Genomic DNA, 21,601 nt, shown 5'->3' on the forward strand with positions numbered 1-21,601 from the left:
TAAGAATATGCTGTTCAAAAGTTATGCACATATATGCTATATATGAATGCTATAGCTCATTAATTTGACTTAAACATTCATCCTGCTAAAATGAGTTAGGAACTTTTAGTTAATTAACAGTTTTTGTCTTTAAAAAGATCAGTACTAACAGATAAAAAAATAAAATAAAAGAAAATAAACGCAGTATGGTTTTTGGACTATTTAAGTACAATGGAGTGGCATGTGAATTAGGAAGCAAATTTAGGGTAATTGTTATCCTAGTCCTCTATTCTGAGATCCAGACCGTTTTAGTAAATGCAATCTCTGTTGCTCCCCAAGGATACTTTACTGTCTTCTTGCATGATAAACTTAAAAGGGCTGCTTTAATAAATCAATAGCAGTTCTCGCAGCTATAATGAAGATGAATCATTACAACAGTGTAATTTGATTAGTAAATGTCTCTGTTGTCATTTAGTTTGATATTACTGCTGATCCCATCTGTCTCCACCAACAGTAAATAGATGCATGTGAGTGTGAGTCTAAAGTGAAGTGCTGGTTCACAGACACCAGATGTCTTTGAAGTCAAAGGTGAAATCCTCCCGACGGAGGGTCTTGAACTGTCCAAGGTCCTGAATTTTCCCTTAACTCTATAGCTATGGGTCAGTTAGTATTTGTTCTGCCAGGGAAAACTTCTGATATATGTGCAGTTTTATGGGAATTTGGCATTTCTTATAGATTCTATGTAGTGCTTAGCATTTATTATATATATATATATATATATATATATATATATATATATATATATATATATATATATATATATATATATATATATATATATATATATATGACCCTGGACCACAAAAGCAGTCTTAAGTTGCTGGGGTATATGTTTAAGCACTAGCCAAAAAAAACATTGTATGGTTCAAAATTACAGATTTGTTTTTTTGTGCCAAAATTATTAGGATATTAAGTAAAGGTCATGTTCAATGAAGATATTTTGTAAATTTCCTACCATAAATGTATCAAAACCTATTTATTTTTTTATTCGTTATATCTGTTTTTTCTTCTCAGTTGTATGGAAGCTTGTTTTCACCACAGAATAAAAAACAAAAAAGGTAATTGCAACTTTTAAATGTAACCCCCCCCCTCCCCCAATCCTTTCACCTGATGAAGTCAAAGCCATAATATACTCTAGCTCTTTAACTGGATTGTGTTGGAGGACTCATTAACCCTGATGCTATACTGTTGAAATCTCGTTCTGAATCTGTCTTTCAGGCTCTTGTGGCTTCAGATGGTGACTAAAGCCAAGGAGAGCGTGTCCTTAGAGGCTTTTAACTGAAGGTACAATACAAGGTCCTTGCAGTCTGAACACATATCAGTGGTGTGTAAAACTCTCAGTGCATCACAAGGTATTCTTCAGTTTCAAACTCAGCTGAAATTCCTTTAGCCTAATATATCACAGCATACTGTTCAGTCTATGCACACTACTGTTCCATTCTGAATGATGAATAATGCTTGGTTGCATAACCCAAAATGAATCTTCTGTTTTTTATCATGCAAGGAAAGTTCATGCAACTCATACTCACTTTAGGATTTTATTAATAAAATACATGTTTAGTTTAGGAGTAAAAAGCAATTTCGTATTATTAATATATTTATTTAGCAATTTATTTATAAAATTAATTTGTTAGTTTATTTCTGTTATTTTGTTTGTTATAAATACAATTCATTTAGTATTATATTTATAAAATAAAAGTATGTGCTATTCTTTTGTTATTATTTACATGATTCAAATCAGTATGTGGTTTCATTATAGGACTTTATAAAATGTAGATTTTGATCTTTCTGATATTTTTATTTAGATTATGTAGGATGAACAGAAAATGAATTTTCTAGAAAGAAATATGATTGAATTTGAACCTGAGCTACCGTGAAGAGCATGTAGAGAGCATTTTATGAGTCCAGGCCCGTACAAGATATTTTATAGGATAGATTACGCAGTTCTCTGAAGCCATAGGAAATCCATGCAACATGATTTCAGCTGCTGCAGCTCTCCAGGTCATATTACCAGGAGGCTGGCTTGCTTCTTGACAGATTCTCATGTGTGTCTGAGCCGGTGTGGATATCAGCTGCGCTGTGACCTTGCCTTACCACACGAACATGTGCAAATCCGCTCAGATGCTCTTCTACCTGCATTGATCTCTCTCTGCAGTCTTGCCCAAGTTTCTGTCTGTTTGTAAGATGGACAGAGATAGAGAGAAACTAACTGAAGAGGTGGATGGTGAGACATATCGATTGAGACTAAATGCTTGAGAGAAGAAGACACCAAAGAGATGCTCAGGAGAGATGCAAGATTTATGCTTTGAACATTGCCAAGCAGCAAGTCTGCAACGATCCGATATAAATGATCCGTTTCTCAGTTTCTAAATGCCTCTGAAGATGTTTACTTGTGCCTCACGAATGCTAAAAAGATATGGGAGTAAGAGCTTACTTATTGCTTAGTGCAGTTCGTTAAATATTTCCACAACCCCACCCCACATGAATGAGATCTCTATAAAAACTCTATTGTTTCTCCTAGACATCTTTTTACTGAGAAAACTGGCCAAGATTGAGAGAAAATCTTGTATAATTCAGTCTCTTAAAGGAATAACCCATATGAACATATTTGGAGAAATGTAGCATTACGTAAGTTGCTCAGGAATCTGCAGTGAATGGGTGCCGTCGGAATGAGAGTTCAAACAGCTGATATAAACATTACAAAAATCCACAAGTAACCCACACTGCATGTTTGTAAGAAACAAATCCAAAAAGGCATTTTTAAACCATTGCTTCTGGCCAAAATATGGTTCCATATTCATAATAACACTTCCTCCAGTGAAAACCCCCTTTTGAATCCTTTATTTTTAAGTGTTTTTTGTTCAGTTGTATTTCAGAGCCTCAGTGGTGGTGCTTTTCCAGGGTGTGACTGTCATTGTTGTTAACAGTTATGCAATCCATCCAACACATTAAGACACACATGCACGAGAGAGATAAAGGGAGTGTGCATCGCTCTCTTGAGTATTCGGTGAATCACTCTCAGTTTATGACTCTATTTCTACACAAAGCATCACCTGTGATGTTCAAATCCAAACACAGCTGTGGAGCTTTTGTATTTCACTAACACTAACATATCTCTTGATTTCCATTAGGTGTTTATTACTGGCAGGAATTGCTGTTATTGCTCAGACTTGGCTGTACTGTTATTGTTCACTGAAACTGAAACGATTAATGATTGATTGAAATAAAGCTAAAATAAATATAGATAAAATTGAAATGAAAATAAAAACTGAAAATATACTTATAAAAGCTAAAATATGAATAAAGACTAATAGTATCTAAAAAAAAAAAAAAAAAAAAAGCTGATTGAACATACTCCAAAACCTGATTTAAACCATCTTTGCCAAATGCATGAATGAACAAATTCATAATCTATTGCAATTGTCTTGCATAAATAATATAACTTTCATGGCTGCTATGGGAATGTAAATCCTGCCAATCAGCTTACTGATCATACATATGCATTACCTGGACCTGAAAATTTGTGCTAAAGTGGCATTTTTTTACGTCTTTGCTTACACTCATATTTAAGAGTGTCAATGATTTTGTCATTCTTTAATGGAATATTTGACCCAAAATTGAAAATTAGTTCATATATGTCATAACCCTCAGGCCATCCAAGATGTAGTTCAGAACAGATTTAGAGAAATGTAGCATTACATCACTTGCTCACTCATGGATCATCTGCAGTGAATGGGTGCCGTCAGAATGAGAGTCCAAAAGATAATCCACAAGTAATCCATTCCACATGACTCCAGACCATCACTTAACATCTTGAGAAGTGAAAACTGATGTTTTTAACTTTAATCTGTTGCTTTTTGCTAAAACATGAGTCCATAATCCATAATGATGCTTCCATCCTGTCCTCTCACATTAACATCCACAGACGTATTTTTTAAGAACTGTTTTGACATGTGAACAATGCTTGATCTATGCATATTTCTCTCCTGATTCAGATAAGATGACATTTTCAGTGGTTAAAGCGACATTATGGATAGGTGACCATGTGTGTGTGTGTGTGTGTGTGTGTGTGTGTGAATGCAGTGTTGGTAATTGATGCTCTGTGCTGCCTCAGACTCTGTATTTCACACTTGAATGCACTGAACAGGAGCCAAGCAATGTGTGGTAGATATTTATTTTTATTGTGTTTAGAGACACAAACATGAGGACGAGAGAGGCATGTAAGGGTCTATTATATGCACAGAAACTTTGAAATAATGTAATGGCCTAAAAACTTATTTGTTGGTAGCTGCTGACTGCTCATTTTAGTCGTTATGGTTCATTTATGTGGCTTTCATTAGTTTCTTAGATTGGGTTTCATGCTGAGGCACAGCCTGAACATTAATATAGTTATTTAGGCACAGAATAGAAGGGCACCCTTTGAATTTTCCTTTGGGTCGTGGAGAAAATTGGACTTGTGAAGATGAAGAAAAGGCCATTGTCAGTGTGAACTGGGTTTGAACTCATGTTAAATTGGAAAGGCATTAGCAGAGTGAATCTTTGAGGCTCATCTTCTGTAAAATTAGCCAATGCTATTAACCTGACTTGAGGTTCTGAGCAGGCTAAAGACGAGAGAGATACCCATCAAACTCTGAGGTTCAGTATAATCACACTGCAGAATAGAACAGAACACTATAGCCTTGCTACACACACACACACACACACACACACACAATTTTTACATTCTCTGGCAGTGTAATTTTAATTTTAATAATATACTATACGTTATTATATATTATTTATTATATATTTGTATGAGCTTTCATTTTTTGTTTTGTTTTCATTTGATTTTTATTTCAAGTTTTAGTAATTATTTTATGTTGTTTTGTAATTTTTTATACATTTTTAATGTCTATATTGTTGTTTAAAGTTATTTATTTTATTTATAATGTTTAATTTTTATTTATTTCTGATTTAGTAATTTTAACTTATTTATTTCAGCTTACTAGGGTGTTTTTATCATTGCTAGGGTGACTGCTTTGATGTTCCAGGTGGTTGTAAGGGTGTTGCTATGTTGTTTCTTGCTTTTGTCATTTTTGTTGGGTTTTGATTTATTTTTAAGCATTTCTATACAGTTTTAATTTAAGTGATTTTAGTACTTTAGCTAGGGCATTGCTATATGGTTGCTTCTGTTTTCTAGAGTGTTGCTGTGGGGTCTGATTTTAAAAAGCACATTTCACAGCAAACAAACCATATGATCTGAGGCATCTTTAGTGTCTGTAGCACAAACAGTACAGGACATTAACGAAATTTACAGAACCATTTGAAATGGTTAAAGTTATGGGTTTGTTTAAATCATTATCCCTCATTGCATGAGCAATAGCCTAGCTTATAGCAAGCTCTGCTATCATTAGCCGTTTAGTTATAATCTCAGCTATTGATATCTGCTGGCCTCAGTCTGCCCTGATCAATGGGATTGACTGGTTCCTGTGGGGGGTAAGATCCAGTCCACTGTCTGATGAACAGCTTTAATTTTTTTCTATTCTCTTATTTTGAAATATTCTCTCACCTACTTTTTGGGAGATTAATGATGTTTATGTCTGGCTGCGTGGCTTGACTAACTATTACTAGTATGTACTAAAAAAGGGAAATGCACATACAGGTGTGTGCATCATGTTATAAAATAACGTTCCATCGATGAAGACTTGACTTGAAATATGAGTTTTATAAAAAGCTTTATTATTGCTCTTGTTTTATTTTAGGTGGTGTCTGTCCTTTTAAGACTCCATGTGTGGTAATGTTGACCCGTCATTCCTCTGGCTAATCATTGATCGTCTGGCGTCTTGCTGGGTGCGGTTGTCAAAGTTCACTTTAATGCATGATTGTGCGTCAGAGCAAATGTCTCTATATGGATATTTATATATACATACGTACAGTATTGTGTGTGTGTGTGTGTATCTGTAATAGAGAGTGCAAGTGTGAAGTTACGACGCATCCACTGGTCTGATGTCAGGAGTATCTAGTGTCACTCGCAGGTCCTGGAACATCTTATTCTTTTCGGCTGGATTTACCAGGTGAGATATTGTCTTTTACAAAACAAATATTCAAAGTCTAAATCAAATACTGAAAGTCTGTCTTGTGTGAATTATGAACGAGTCACGAAACCTGTCAAGAATATTTCCAGTGAATATAAGAGGCAGTATATATTTTTCTGTGATATGTGATTACAAATTCGTGAAAAATAATGTATATTATAATTTATTTATTGTCATAATTTATTTTTAAACAATTTTTCATGATATTTAGATTTTTGATTAATTAAATGATATTATAATAAAAAATTGCATTCCAATTCTGTTTTTTATGTAATAGACTAACTTTATTAATGGAATTTAATCTACAGCAAATCTATATATAATTTATGTGTTTCCATTTATAATTTGTTTAAATTTTAAGGGTGAAATGTGATTTATTGGAAAGATGACAAAAGCTGAAAAATGCATTATAATGAAAGATTAGGAATAAATGAAATTCATTAATGCAAATATGCCTGTAGGGTCACATTATTAATGTGACATCATGCTTTATGATTGTCAGCTACAGGACTTTCATATCCAGCCCTTGTTGCTGTAACGTGAAGCTTGTCTGTCAGGATAACAAATGTGTTTGAGGATGTGCTGAAGTTTTCCCTCTCAGCTCAGGAAATGACGTCTTCTCTTATTTCGGTATCGTCACCTCTCATGACTGCTCTAATCAACTCGATGTGGAGCCGATTGTGTTGACTTGTGCAGGGAAGCTTGTGAGCGACAGCCTCAGTGTGTGCAAACATCCGGCCTGTTTCTGTTGGCTGTGTGGAGAGCTTTTGGGAGAGAGGTGTTTGGTTTCAGTGCAGGGTGCTGCTTGAATATGCTTTATTTATAGCAGCAGACAGCAGAGAGAAGCCGGTCACTTGCTGAGGAGGAGAATAATGGATAGAAAAACACTCTTTATATGCAGAAAAATGCATATTTGTGTACGGTTTACTTGGAAAAATATGTAAAAAAAATTCAAAATGTTGATATTTTGAAACTGGATTAGATTAAGTCTGATCAGATCTGCACATTTATAAAAAGTATAATGAAATTCAAAAAATTTTATTCATAAAAATAATATAAATTCAGACATTTCTAGCACTGTACTAATAATTACAAAGAAATGTTTATCATTTTTACTGCGTCTATACATTTATATTAAAATATTGGAAATATGGAAATATGGAAACTAGAGGATTTTTGACTGGGGGTCTCATATTTTGGACCCTAGTAATAATAATAAAATAATTTCTGATTTGATGTGATGGCAGACATAATGTATTATAACTATTCAAGAATTATCTGAAAACTATGTTTGGAGTAGTTTTACATGGATAACAGTGTATTTACATGTCACAGTGTTGGACATCAGAAATGTAAAGTTGTTCATCAGAAAAGATGAGCGCATAGCATCTTAGGAGGTTTTGCAAGAACCTGGAGTGGTCTTGTGTGAGGAAATCAGCATCATGAGCCCTGACATCAGATCTGGAGTCACATCACACACGCATGATGAAGCATTTCAGCCGACCGAGAGAAATACAGCCTTCATGGCTCAAGTTATATGAGCTTTGACGTATGTGGGTACACAGGGACTCTAGAAACGGTTGCCGCTGTGATCCGTTAACTGAAAGCAATGAATTATTCATCATCAGTCCTGTGTTCAGAAGAACAGCTGATCATAATACTGACACTCTTGCATTTTCAGAAATGGCAAACGTTTCAGTAGATGAACATACAAGGCTATGTGTTTCAATGAATGAATCTAATATATAAATTAACAACTTTTTTTATTATTATTCATTATTTTTTTTAGAATTATATATTTTTTAATTTTTTTAAATTGTATGTATATATATGCATTATATATATATATATATTTATTTTTATTTTTTTTGCTATTTATTACAACTGAATCAATCTGACTACATTAGGTTACATCTGCTTCTCTAAGGTTACATCTGAAATATTTTAACAAATGGATAGAAAACAGCAGAATACTATTTATACAAATAGTTATAAAACTGAAATTATAAAAATAAAGTTATTTTGTATTATCTTATACTATAAAAATAGTATAAAATAACATTTCTAAATTAAATTATATATTATATTATTTTATTTATATAAATATTGATATTATATAATTGTTAATAAAATTATATTTGTACATATTTAAGAGGATGTGTGTGTGTGTGTGTGTGTGTGTTTGGGCTTGACATCTGTTGCTGCTCATGCAGTTCTTCCTGCTGACTGATCAATAAGAGTCAGTCCTCCTCCTCATCCACCTCTCATTACTTCTTTCTTCACTCCATCCTTTTTGCTTCTACTTCATGCAAGGTTGGTGGTTTGAGGCATATTAGAGAAATGTATTGCAGATGTTACTTATCTGGACCACGAAACCAGTCATAAGGGTAAAAAAATGTTTTATACTTCTTGTGAAAGCTGAATAAATAATCTTTCCATGTTAGGACAAGACTATGTTTGGCGGAGATACAACTATTTGATAATCTGGAATCTGAGGGTGCAAAAAAATCTAAATATTGAGAAAATCACCTTTAAAGTTGTCCAGATGAAGTTCTTAAAAATGCATATTACTAATCAAAAATTTAATTTTAATATATTTACGGTAGGAAATGTACAAAATATCTTCAAAATAACATGATTTTTACTTAACGTCCTAATGATTTTGAAAAAAGAAAAATACAATAAAAATCTATCATTTTGACCCATACAATGTATTTTTGGCTATTGCTACAAATATATCCCAGAGACGTAAGACTGCTTTTGTGCTCCAGGATCAAGTATGTAGGATTGGTGCCATTTAACATTGTTTAACATGTTGTTCTCACATTTTATAAAAGCAATAATCCACTTGAGCTGACGTATTAAAGTGATTTAAGGAAAAAAAAACATATCTGTAAGTTATCTCTACCTTTATATAATTTTCATTTTCTTAGCTTGGTTTCTCTTTAGCTGTGATAGAGTCTGACGTTTTTGAGGGCTTTTGACATGTTACACATGTAACCGTACTATATCTTCAGACTTTGAACAGTAGTCGAGCCGCTTCAGATAAGTTATCTGAACACAGCCGTAGCAGCATTCCTTTGAGCATCCGTGACAATATCAGACTCCATTCATCACTGTTCATTTGATTTCTGATTTTACAAAAGAGCTACAGAAATTGGTCATCCAAAACTAGTGGTTTTGAATGACACAAGGGATAGTAAATTATATAAGAGGTGTCATTTTTGGGTGAACTGTCCTATTAAATTGCTCTGTCTCATTGAACAAGGATGCATTAAATGGATCAGAAGTCCAGATCAATACTTTTATAATGAAACAAAAGATTTCTGCTTCAAATAAATGTGGTTATTTTGAACTTTCTGGTCATTGAGGAATCCTGAAAAATCATGATGTCCACAAGAATATGAAGCTGCTTAAAAGTATGCAGCTTTATTATTTTTTAATTATCAGAAATGTTTCTTGAGCAGCAATTCAGTATATTAGAATGATTTCTGAAGATCATGCGACACTGAAGACTGGAGGAATGATGCTGGAAATACAGCTTTGATCACAGGAATAAATTACATTACAACATGTTCAAAAATTTTAATTGTAATGTTATTTCACAACATTATTGATTGTACTGCATTCTTGATCAAATAAATGATGCCTTAGCGAACATAAGAGACTTCTTTCAAACATCTTACTGACTCCATGCCTTTAGGTAAAGGTATATATATATAGAATAAATACATATTTTGCTTACTTTTATCAGTATTGCCAAATGCAAATGAACCAGTTGGACTATTTTTACCTCTTAAAGCTCAGCTGCATTAATGGCCTGATGAGAAATGAGAAATGTATGTTGGTTGTTAACAGTCATCAACATGTCAGTGGACATTGTCATGTATTCCATGTCTTTTTATAACACAGAAACTCATTCATCAATCATTAACATTGCTGTATTTAATACTCACCTGTCATGGAAAAATGTCTGGAAATGTTCCAGCTGTTCTGTCATTCCTGGCCTTTGTTTATCACTTTCATGTGTGTTGCTTATTGTGTTTTAAGTATCACATAACTGTTGAGCATCATTTCTGGTTTTATAATACTATTGCTTTATAAATGATATACAGCTATCATCATGAAGGAAATCCATTGAAAATAATATCATTAAATATGGTCTTCAGTGTTGTTTTTGTTAAAAACAATTTTTTAAATAGAAGGCTTTAAGCTGTATTCCAATTCAAGACCCTCCATAAATTAAATATAAATTATTTAATTTAATTTTGATATTATTTTATTATAAAAAGATAAATATATTATAAAAAAGATAAAATTGATAAAATAATACTTGTAAAAATACAAAATGCTATAAAACTATTTTTTAAAAATCAATTGAAAATGGCACCAAATATTGTGTATTTTAACATTTGTTTTTGTCGAAATTAAAATCCCCACCCAACCTCACTCTGACAGAATAATTCAAGTCAAATGTGATTAGTCTCTCTCTCTCTCTCTCTCTCTCTCTCTCTCTCTCTCTCACACACACACACACACACACACACAGTGCTGCACTTGTGATCACCCACTTTGTTAACCAAGAAGTGTTTTTAACTGGCAGAGATACAGTGAGTTTGACTGAATATTCAGTTACTCTAAAGCCTAACACTTAACCAATGAAGAAAGAGGCAAAATTGAACGAAAGGGTTTAGTGGAGCAGCGGTTGGGTTGGTTTTAGGGGTGGAGGGTCCCACGTGCTTGGGATCTGAAGGCAGCCTGTGCCACGGCAGAATGTGGGGGATCGGTGAGCCTTTTGTTTCTTTTCCTCTTTTGTCGTGGCTGGAGCGTTCCTCAACAGTATGGAGGAGATGGTGCATGTGTGTGGAGCTGGAGGAGAGTTTTGTTTGGGGCTGGCGTGGGGTTTTGTTTTTGACTCTTATTTACATTCATGCAATTGGTAGATGCATTTATGCTGCTTGCATTGCATTCAAAGTATATATTTAATTGTGATTTGTTGAGATTATCAGAGTAAATTTCACAAACATGCTCATATGCAACTGTGTTTTTGTGTGTATTTTAGTGCATTCATGCATGCATTGACCTTTGTTCTCTTGGTGTGTGTAGATTGTATTTGACTGCTTGAATAATTTAATATTGTCTCATATAATTTGAAATGAGATAAAGATAGTGTTAAATGCCAAGATAAGGTTATATCTTACCTATTTGATGACATTTTTAATGTGATCTAAATAGAAAGTGGTTGAAATTAATTATTTTAAATAATGTGGTATGTTTTATGTGTTTGCGATGCGGAGTTTTGAGTGTTGCTGTAAAGTCGATCAATAGTTAAGATGCCCAACCACCTTAGAGTTTTTTTGTCTAACGGTCCAAATAGTCATGTGTAATGATTAAAACATCATCCCACTGCCACCCCATCAATTTGAATGGATTAACTGAACATGCTGCCCAAATTGAGGTCATTTTGCCAAATAGTTTTCAAGCAACTCACAAAATTTAATTTCTTTAACCTCGTGAAGCCTAATTTATGACATAAAAGTCAGAATATATATATTTTTTAATGTAAGTTTTTTGAAACTTTGGACATAATATATTTTTAGAGTTGCATATATGTGTGTTTGTTTTTTTGAGTGTTATATTTGATGCATCAAGCTTTCATGGCTCATACAGTATGATGTAGTGAAAATATGGAGCTCAAACTTATGGATTTCAGTTTTATTCAGAGGCCCAAACAAAAACATGCAATTTGATGCAGATACTGATGAAATACAGTTAGATGAAATTCTGATTCATAAAATGCATATAAATATCACTTGTTACTCTATATCTCTCAATAATGTATTTTATTTAGATTATATTTAAATGCTTAGTTTTAATGATCAAAGCTCTGTAGTTTTAAATCATATAATGCAATGCAATACATGATGATTGAGAGATGAATAAATAAGCTTTCTCAAAATCCTGATGATCATATTTGATATTCACATTTGAACATGATTTGTCAAAAACAAAAAAAAAGGATAATCAAGTAAACCAAAGCTGCTTCAGTTCAGTAAGTGTCCATCTTGAAATATTACTAACAATATTCTTAGTTATTTTTATGTCTACTTTATAAAATTTAGTAAAGATTTCACAGCACAAAGACAAGTGAACCACAATTTTTTTTTATAAGCATTTTACATGCTAAAAAATTATATACTATAATGACAGAAGGGATTTAGTAGACATATTTCTATCAAAATTATGATATGTTGTTAATTTAGAGTCCTTAGAAATGTTCGTATCAAATATGATGCAGTAGGCTTTATAAGGTTATGATTTTATGGTTTTCACACATTTCATTTTACCCAAATATTATTCAGCCTCCCTTTGAGTGTCCTATTTAATAGCTGAAGGCCCTTAAATCAGAACAACTCATCTTGTCAGATCTGAATAATGGCATGATGTCATAATGGCTCGCCTACAATTTTATTATCATTGCGAACACTCAGAAGTCACTTGAGTCATTTGTCAATGTCATTTTTGTTAGTTTTGCTAGCATGCTTTCAGCAAGCCATTGTGTGGCATTCATAAATTTTCTTCCAAGGTTATATTAGATGTCATCAGATGTTATTGTGCATTCAGGTCATATTTGTGTGATATTGTGACATTGGATTTGTCTTTTCTCTATAGGTTCTCATTCATTTCCTTCAGTGTTTACACTTTGACGAGACAGTTTGGCAATCACTGAAAGAGAATTAAATTGGCCAGATTAAAGTGGCAGTGTGATTGAATCATACTGAATCATTTGTGTAGTCTGGTCAGATGACACCTTGTGTCCAAAGTCTGGCCTTTTGGTGACTTTTCTTTAAGTTAGAATATAATAAATAGAATACCAGAATATAGACGTACTGTATATATACAGAAGAATATACACATATATATATCTCATTACTAATTTGTCACATTAGGGTGTTATTGAATGTATAGTACAGGCAAAAATAACATTTGATTTAGTTTACTCCGACAGATTAGATTAGGTTGTCTTGGTTTAGATAAACACAAAACAACATAACTTAAAAGCCATAACTGTATGCTTTGTCAGACAGCGTCTCTCTTTTGATTCACCTGAACTGGCGTTTTTTGTCTGCTCACAGTAATATTGGGATAATGGAGGAGCTATATTGGTTTAAAATAACCTTACTGATCCATCTGAGAGCGTGCATGTCCAGAACAGCAGATCTAGTTTCCACATGATTGCTAAAAGAGTCCCACAGGGCTCTGTTTTGGGCTCCACTTTTTTTTTATTTTGTCAATGATTTAGCAAAGGGCCTGCAACCAAATTACATTTTTTAAATTGTAAAGGCTTTCTGGGTTGGTAATCACTCTGCAGTTGTTATGGACCTCTCTGCAAGTTTATAAATGCTCAGAAAGCAAAATGTATGCCTAATACAAAACAAATGACAGCATGAATTGACTTCTCTTGCTTTTCAGATTATTTAAAAGGTCGTCTGAAAAGCATGAAGGCCATCCAAAATGTAAATAAGTTTCTATCTTCATCAGATTTTGAGAAATGCATTACATCACTTGCTCACCAATGGATCCTCTGCAGTGAATGGGTGCCGTTCAGAATGAGAGTCCAAACTGAGTCCAAAGTGATAGTTTGAAGTTAAAAACATGCATATTTTCACTTCACAAGGTATTAATTTATTGACTGGAGCGGTGTGGATTACCTGTGGATTATTGTGCTATTTTTATCAGTTGTGTGGTTTCTCATTCTGACGGCACCCATTCACTGCAGAGGATCCATTGGAGAGCAAGTGATCTAATGCTCAATTTCTCCAAGTCCATCTACATCTTGGATGGCCTGAGGGTGAGTAAATGATCAGAGATGCATAGTACAACTTGACATTTTGGTGGTTTAAATGAATTTAGAAATGGAGCATCATTTTCATGTAAGAGGTCCTGTTAGGTTGGTATTGTGGGTAAAATACTTTGTTGTTTTTCTTTGTTAGTTTTTGCACCATACTGCTTATGTTCTCATCACTTTCGTCATGTTCTCTTTTCTGCAGTACACGGTGAATTTCATTTGTTAGCTTCAGTCCTGCTCTGCCGAATCTCACAGCATGTCGGGTGCCTACGATGAGTCCTCCATGTCCGACGAGACCACGGACAGTTTCTGGGAGGTCAGGCTCAAAATCTTACTAAATTATGTTTTTTTATATTATTAATGACACATGTACTGTATGTTAAATATCTAAATTGTGCAAGCAACCACAGCTGTCTAGCTCTGGTGGATGATTAGATGCCATGCTGCTGTCATGTGATGTTTCATATTGACTAATTGATTTTAAATGCTGTAGAAGTGTGTCATTCATCCAAAGGGCAAACAAACATTATATTGATTATCATGATATTAACATAGCATTAGAAGTAAAACTGTGTCATTGTTGATTTATCTGCCATATTTTATAGAGCAGACTGTAGTAGGATCCCATACATTTTCTCCACAGAGAAATAGATTTTTAACAGATAATACAATTATTATAGTAACAGATATTAAAATAATTAATAATTTTAATTTAATAATTAATTTATATAAATTTATAAAATAAATAAATACACCTAAAATTATATATATAATTTTTGGTATATTGAGAATTAATTTAATATACTATTTTTCTATGTAATATATAATATATACTATTCTATATGTATATATATATATTGTTTAGGAAGATGGGCTATGTCTGGAAAAGCATACTATTATACTACTCTTATGTAGTATGTATATGGCACACACTGTGCAATTTTATATTTGTAATTTTTATGCCAATACAATTTTTATATTAGTTATATAATTTTTATATCATATATATATATAATATATATATTTTATTCATTGTTAAATATAAAACAACAGTAAAATCTAAAACTATTGAGATAAGAATTTCTTTTAAAATAATTATTTTTATTACAAAACAATGTAGAAAATAATTATATAAACACACGCACACATATACATACATGAATACACACATTCTAAATTTGTAAAATTACAAAATATACAAAATTTGTTATATTTGTAAAATTGGTTGTTTTATTAATTAATTCTTTTAATATGGTTTTGGATTAGATTCAATTTGTGTTTTGTTTGTTTGTTTTTAAATCCCTGTGGAGAAAATGAATAAGAGAAATAATGTCAGAGCCAAGGACACTGAAAAAGTGGACTGTGACTGTTTTCTATTGAACTGTTTTCTTGTTTCTCAGGTTGGGAACTACAAGCGTACAGTAAAGCGAATCGAGGATGGCCATCGTCTCTGCAATGACATGATGAGTTGCATCCAGGAGCGTGCCAAGATCGAGAAGGCCTATGCGCAGCAGCTCACCGACTGGTCCAAGAGGTGGAGGCAGCTGGTGGAGAGAGGTACTGCATGATTGATGATGTGCTCATGGAGAATCCTTCAATAGATTTAAAGTGACAAACTTGAAAGTAAAATGTTTTGTTGTGTCTTAAACTCAATAAATAAGCTTCTCTTTAGCCCTCAGTTTTAATGTGTTGTTTATTGCTCACAGGGCCGCAGTACGGGACTTTGGAGAGAGCCTGGGTCGCTCTGATGACAGAAGCAGAAAAAGTGAGCGAGTTACACCAGGAGGTGAAAAATAACCTAATGAACGAGGACTTGGAGAAGGTGAAGAACTGGCAGAAAGAGGTCTACCACAAACAAATGATGGGTGGCTTCAAAGAAACCAAAGATGCGGAGGAGGGCTTCCGGAAAGCCCAGAAACCTTGGGCCAAAAAGATGAAAGAGGTGAAGATACAGAGCCTTGTGACACATTTCCAATAAATTATCACTATATTTTATGTTCTTATAAAGGTGCACCAAGTCATTTTTCTATTTTAAATAAATACTGTTCTTTTGAACTTTCTAGTCATCAAAATATCCTGAAATAAAATGTATCATGGTTTCCAAAAAATATGAGGCAGCACAACTGTTTTCTGAAGCATCACGTGACACTGAAGACTGGAGGAATGATGCTGAAAATTCAGCTTTGATCACAGAAATATATTACATTTTACAATATATTCAAATAAAATATTATTGAAATTATAATAATATTTCACAATATTACTGTTTTTTTATTGTATTTTTGATCAAACAAATGCAGCTTTGGTGAGCAAAAGAGACTTATCCAAAAAAAAAACATTTATAATTTACAGACTTTTAAAGGTAATTTCTTTATCAAGTGCTAATGCTTATCAAGATCAACTTATCTTCAATCTGCAGTTGGAAACAGCGAAGAAAACATACCATATGGCCTGCAAAGAAGAAAAACTTGCGTCTATGAGGGAGGCCAATAGCAAAGGAGAGGCGTCAGTCACATCAGATCAGCAAAAGAAACTCCAGGAGAAACTGGACAAGTGCAAAATTGACGTTCAGAAGGTCAGGCAAGAATTATGCACAACATGCATTTTAATAACAATATCATAGCATAAACAAACCAAATTTTTGTTTGTGGTCATGCTCATACATTGGAACAACTGGATCATTCTTTTAAATTGTATGCATGGCATAGATTATATTCAATATCTAATTTTGTATTTTAGCATTATCCATATAAAGTTGACCTGGAACGCAGCATATTTCTGAACCAGTTTCATTTTTGATAATGTATTTTATGTAAAGTTCATGTTCTAAAGTTCAAGCTTTTAAAGATCAACAAAATAGAAGCAACATATGGCAGTGAATGCAAATATCCTCAAGCAATTCCATCCGCTATTCATTATACCATACTCCCCAGAGCTTCCTTTCACTTTTCTACTCTACCTTTGGACCACTTAATGGGAAACAACACAGGGATGTTAAATTAATTTCCCGCTAACGCAGTGTACATCCAGTTTATTAGCCTTTAAAGGCCTTTGCAGGTGTTTTGAGTTAATCTGATTAGAGTGTGGCACCAGCTGTCTTCAAAATTGAACCTTTTCACAATATTCAAATTTTCTGAGATACTGAATTTGGAATTTTCCTTAGTTGTCAGTTATAATCATCAAAATTAAAAGAAATAAACATATAAATATATCAGTCTGTGTGTAATTAATGAATATAATATACAAGTTTCACTTTTTGAATGGAATTAGTGAAATAAACTTTTTGATGATATTCTAATTATATGACCAGTACCTGTACACACACACACACACACACACACACACACACATTTATATATACATATATATAGAGTGACGCTTTTTTCATGACAATTTTCCCAAATTCTCAAAGTTGTAATAGATATATATATATGAAATGTGAATCATAACAGAGTATTTGCATAAAGTTCGAAAACTTCATTTCTGACCCAGTTCAAGGGCCAGAGAGGATGGAAATAATTCTTTATGCAAATACTCTCTGTTATGATTGGCTCATTTGCATGAATGAGGCATCTCACATTGTATGCAAAAAATTCCAAGGATTAAAGATGCCATTTGTTTTGTGTTTCAGGCTAAAGAGAAATACGAGAAGAGTCTTGATGAACTCAGCATGTGTACGCCGCAGTACATGGAGAACATGGAGGTGGTGTTTGAGCAGTGGCAGCAGTTTGAGGAGAAGAGGCTGAACTTCCTCCGGGAGGTGTTTCTGGACATCAAACGCCATCTCAACCTCACCGAGAGCCAAAGGTCAGCTTGAAATCACAATCCTGTTCTCATTAACCTGGTGGTATTTTTTTATGAAAATAATGCATTCATAAGCATATTTAGTTTTTGGCTTTCCATGACTTTTGAGGTCATCTATATACTAGTGTCCTGTTGACAAATTAAGATGTAAGCAGATTCAAAAGTTTGGGGACAGTAAGTTTATTATATTTTTAGTCATCAAGAATGCATTCAATTGAATAGTGACAGTAAATACAATTGTAATGCAACAAAATATTTATATATTTTAATAAACATTTTATTTGTTAAACAATCCTGAAACAGATGTGGCATGGTTTCTATAAATATATGAAGCAAAAATGTGAACTAAGAAATGTTTCTTGAGCAGCAAATCATCATATTCGAATGATTTCTGAAGATCATGTGACACTGAATGATGCTGAAAATTCAGCTTTACATCACAGGAATAAATTGCATTTTACAGTATATTCAAATTTAAAACTGTTCTATTAAATTTTAATAATATTTAACGATATGACTGTTTTTACGGTATTTTTTGATAAATTAAATGCAGCCTTGATGAGCAGAAGAGAGTTTTTCAAAAACAGAAAAAAATCACACCAACCCCAAACTACATAATTGATCAGTTACAGTCTTTCTCAAGATTTATATGCTGGTACATATAAAATATCCACAAATTATAAACTTGTCATTTAAGACGAACCCTAAAATGTCAAGTTCCAATTTCCTTTTTTGAACAGGAAATACATGAATATACAATACAATTGCATTTACCAATCTCTGTAATTGAATCTGTACAGCTATGCTGCAGTCTACAGGGAACTAGAGCGAAGCATCGCCTCAGCCAGTGCTCAAGAAGACCTCAAGTGGTTCAGCAGCGTCCACGGACCAGGCATGCACATGAACTGGCCGCAGTTTGAGGTAAAGTTTGCATGTGGGATCTGTGAAGATGTGCAACACATATCTGGTGCTTGTTAGAGAATATCTCTCTTATCTATGTATCAGGAGTTCAACCCAGAGCTGAGCCACTCCATTAATAAGAAAGAGAAGATGAAGAGGAGCTATGATGGAGTCACGCTGACTCAAATCACACATGCTGTAGATCAGGGCACAGCGCAGACTGCAAACCGGGGCAGGTACTGATGCTTTTATGCTTTGTTATGAAGGAACTATCTTGAGCTTCTCTCATCTGGTTGTTCTCCTCAGTGTGAGCAGTTATGAGAAGAACCATCAGAGTTCTGCCGAATGGTCCGATGACGAGCAGCCGCCTGCCAGCGAAACAAACGGTGGTGAAAATCCGTTCAAAGAGGAGAGTAAAGGAGTGCGTGTGAGAGCGCTGTATGACTACGAGGGCCAAGAACAAGATGAGCTCACATTTAAAACAGGTGAGAATCACCAATCAAAACCTGGGAGAACCATACTGCCGTCCTGAAGTTTGGGACTAGTAAGATGTTTTTAAATAATATGGTGAAATATTATTACAGCTTTAAATAACAGCTTTCTATATGAATATAATATAATATGTAATTTATTCCTGTGATGCGCAGCTGTATTTTCAGCATCATTCCTCCAGTCTTCAGTGTCACATGATCTTCAGAAATCATTCTAATATGATTATTTGCTGCTCTTATTATCATCATCATTGTTGAAATTAGTTGTGCTGCTTCATATTTTTGTGAAAACCAGCTTTAATTAATAGAAAGTTCAAAAGAACAGCATTCATTTTAAATAGAAACCTTTTGTAACGTTAAAAATGTTTTGGTTTTGGTTCTGGGAATGTTAAACTGTATCTGTTTTCTTTCTGTAAAATATTATTTAAAAATGCTCTCAAAACATTTTTTTTTATATTCAAATAGTGAGTCGTGTTTTTAATGTATATAAGAGTTCAAATCAGATTTATATTATAAAGTACACTTGCCAAAACAAATAAATAAATGAACATTAAAGGAAATATTATAATTTTATTATGTGAGAAGAAACCTTTCAAACAGATTGATCCTTAAAATATAAGTCTCTACTCTTTTTTTATGAATATAAAGCATTCATAAACATAATTAGATTCTGTTTTTCATGCCTTTTGAGGTGATCTATATGCATATAAGAATAAAACACTTATTTATGCTAGTGAACTGCTGATGAACTAAACTTTTAGCATAAGTGTTTAGAATGAGTGTTTTATTCTCATAAAAACATAAATGCATGAAAAAACGTAGCATTTTATCAGCTCATATTAACTGCAGATCTGTATGCTTTGGCAGGAGACGTGCTGATCCAACTGGAGGATGAGGACGAGCAGGGTTGGTGCAAAGGCCGGTTGGAGAGCGGTCGGCGTGGCTTGTTCCCGGCTAACTACGTCGAGTCCATTTAGATGCAGTGAAGAAGGCCTTAAAAACTTTACCCCACACTGCTCAAATGCCAGATTTTGGAGAAACAATGTCCTTGCCCGATTGACTTGCTGAGAAGCTTTACGCAGCATTTCCTTAATACCGTAACAAAAAACCCTACAATATCCAAAACACATATCGTACCCCAGCGAGAGCAGGGAATTATTCTGTGCGTCTATGCAACCATGTTCAGTATGAATTATTGTGCTGCTGACATGTGTTCACGTATGGTCTCCTGTAACAGTATTAATGTAATGACGTCCATGAAGCCTAGCATAGCGAGAATCAGCTATGCAATGTGTATACTAGACTTTTATTTTGAAGTGGAGGTTTTGTGTTAAACTTAGTGGCCCTTTTTCATGTATCAACATGAAACATCCATTTTCAGTCCATTTTACTTACATAATCTGATGTATTTTCAATGAGAAAAAAATGTAGGGCAGGACTTGATTTTATGCTCTTTTGATCGTGAAAAGTAGGAATTACATAATGGAAAGGATCCATGTGGTTGATATTAGGGGCTTAAATATTAAAGGGCTTGATGACATCATTCAGCAAGGAGATTCATTCCAGAAGCAGAGCATTTTTATTTTTAAATGTATTTTTCTTGATGAATTGTACACAATAAGACCAGAAACGTGTAAATGGGGTTTTGCTTTAATTAATTTTTTTCCAAGTGCAAATGATGCCTTAAAAAAAATTAAATTCACTTTTCCTTATGTGTGTGTGTGTGTGTTTTCTCTCATTTTTATCCTTTTTTCAAATTCAGAAAAGTTGATTCAGGATATTAGTTATGATTTCATGACCATTGAACTGTGGGATTCACAGTGATATCTGGGCACATGCTACTGAAAACTGTTCAAATGCTTTTTCTTTTGCCTTTTGCCTGTTTGTGAGACTGGGAATGTCTTTTAACATGCAATCTATTACTGATTCAGTGAGCAAAACCCTTACTGAAGTGCAACAATATTAATAATCAAATGTAATTGATTTTTAGAACCTTGCGTCATTTGTCACATGTTTTTAACACTGTAGCCTCGTTTTTAGCCTGAGAGCTTCACTCAGGCTCAGCAGTTATGAATAGTGGATGAGGAGGTGATGTGTGTGTGTGTATATATATATATATATATATATATATATATATATATATATATATATATATATATATATATATTGCATGTTTAGACTGGATTGATGTGTTTTAATCTTCGTGTCAGTGTAGTATCTGTTCCATTCAAGTTCACAATAGAAAAAGCTTCTTTTTTTTCTTTTTCTTTTTTCCTTTGGGTCACCACTAGAGGTCAGGATTGCAGAAATCCTTTGCTAATCTGTTTATGGAGTCCAATAACCCAAAGTAAATCAGTCATATTTCACCTCAAAATCAATAGATAAAAATAAGAAGTAATATTTTTCTTAAAGAAAATATTTTAAATATATATATATATATATAT

General features: G+C 33.4%; 1 protein-coding gene across 2 annotated transcripts; it reads left to right on the forward strand.

The window, feature by feature from the left end:
* Nucleotides 1–1,366: 1,366 nt before the first annotated feature.
* On the forward strand, nt 1,367–20,869 carry LOC128016003 (protein kinase C and casein kinase substrate in neurons protein 1-like). 2 transcript variants are annotated; one of them, XM_052600300.1, is made up of 10 exons: nt 1,367–1,391; nt 14,165–14,278; nt 15,363–15,519; nt 15,669–15,904; nt 16,382–16,537; nt 17,594–17,769; nt 18,567–18,687; nt 18,772–18,902; nt 18,973–19,151; nt 20,025–20,869. In XM_052600300.1, the coding sequence occupies exons 2-10, from the start codon at nt 14,219–14,221 to the stop codon at nt 20,132–20,134; spliced, it is 1,326 nt and encodes a 441-aa protein (XP_052456260.1). In that variant the 5' UTR covers nt 1,367–1,391; nt 14,165–14,218; the 3' UTR covers nt 20,135–20,869. The 2 variants fall into 2 exon arrangements, with proteins under 2 accessions (XP_052456260.1, XP_052456259.1); XM_052600299.1 differs by lacking the exon at nt 1,367–1,391 and adding an exon at nt 5,867–6,092.
* The last annotated feature ends 732 nt before the right edge of the window (nt 20,870–21,601 follow it).

This window comes from Carassius gibelio, chromosome A6 (assembly GCF_023724105.1).
Source record: "Carassius gibelio isolate Cgi1373 ecotype wild population from Czech Republic chromosome A6, carGib1.2-hapl.c, whole genome shotgun sequence".
Classification (NCBI taxonomy): domain Eukaryota; kingdom Metazoa; phylum Chordata; class Actinopteri; order Cypriniformes; family Cyprinidae; genus Carassius; species Carassius gibelio.

Coding starts and splice junctions, on each gene's coding strand:
- LOC128016003 (XM_052600300.1), top strand. CDS start 14,219: ATGTCGGGTGCCTACGATGAGTCCTCCATGTCCGACGAGACCACGGAC. Junction 14,279..15,362: donor CCACGGACAGTTTCTGGGAG/GTCAGGCTCAAA, acceptor CTTGTTTCTCAG/GTTGGGAACTACAAGCGTAC. Junction 15,905..16,381: donor GGGCCAAAAAGATGAAAGAG/GTGAAGATACAG, acceptor TTCAATCTGCAG/TTGGAAACAGCGAAGAAAAC.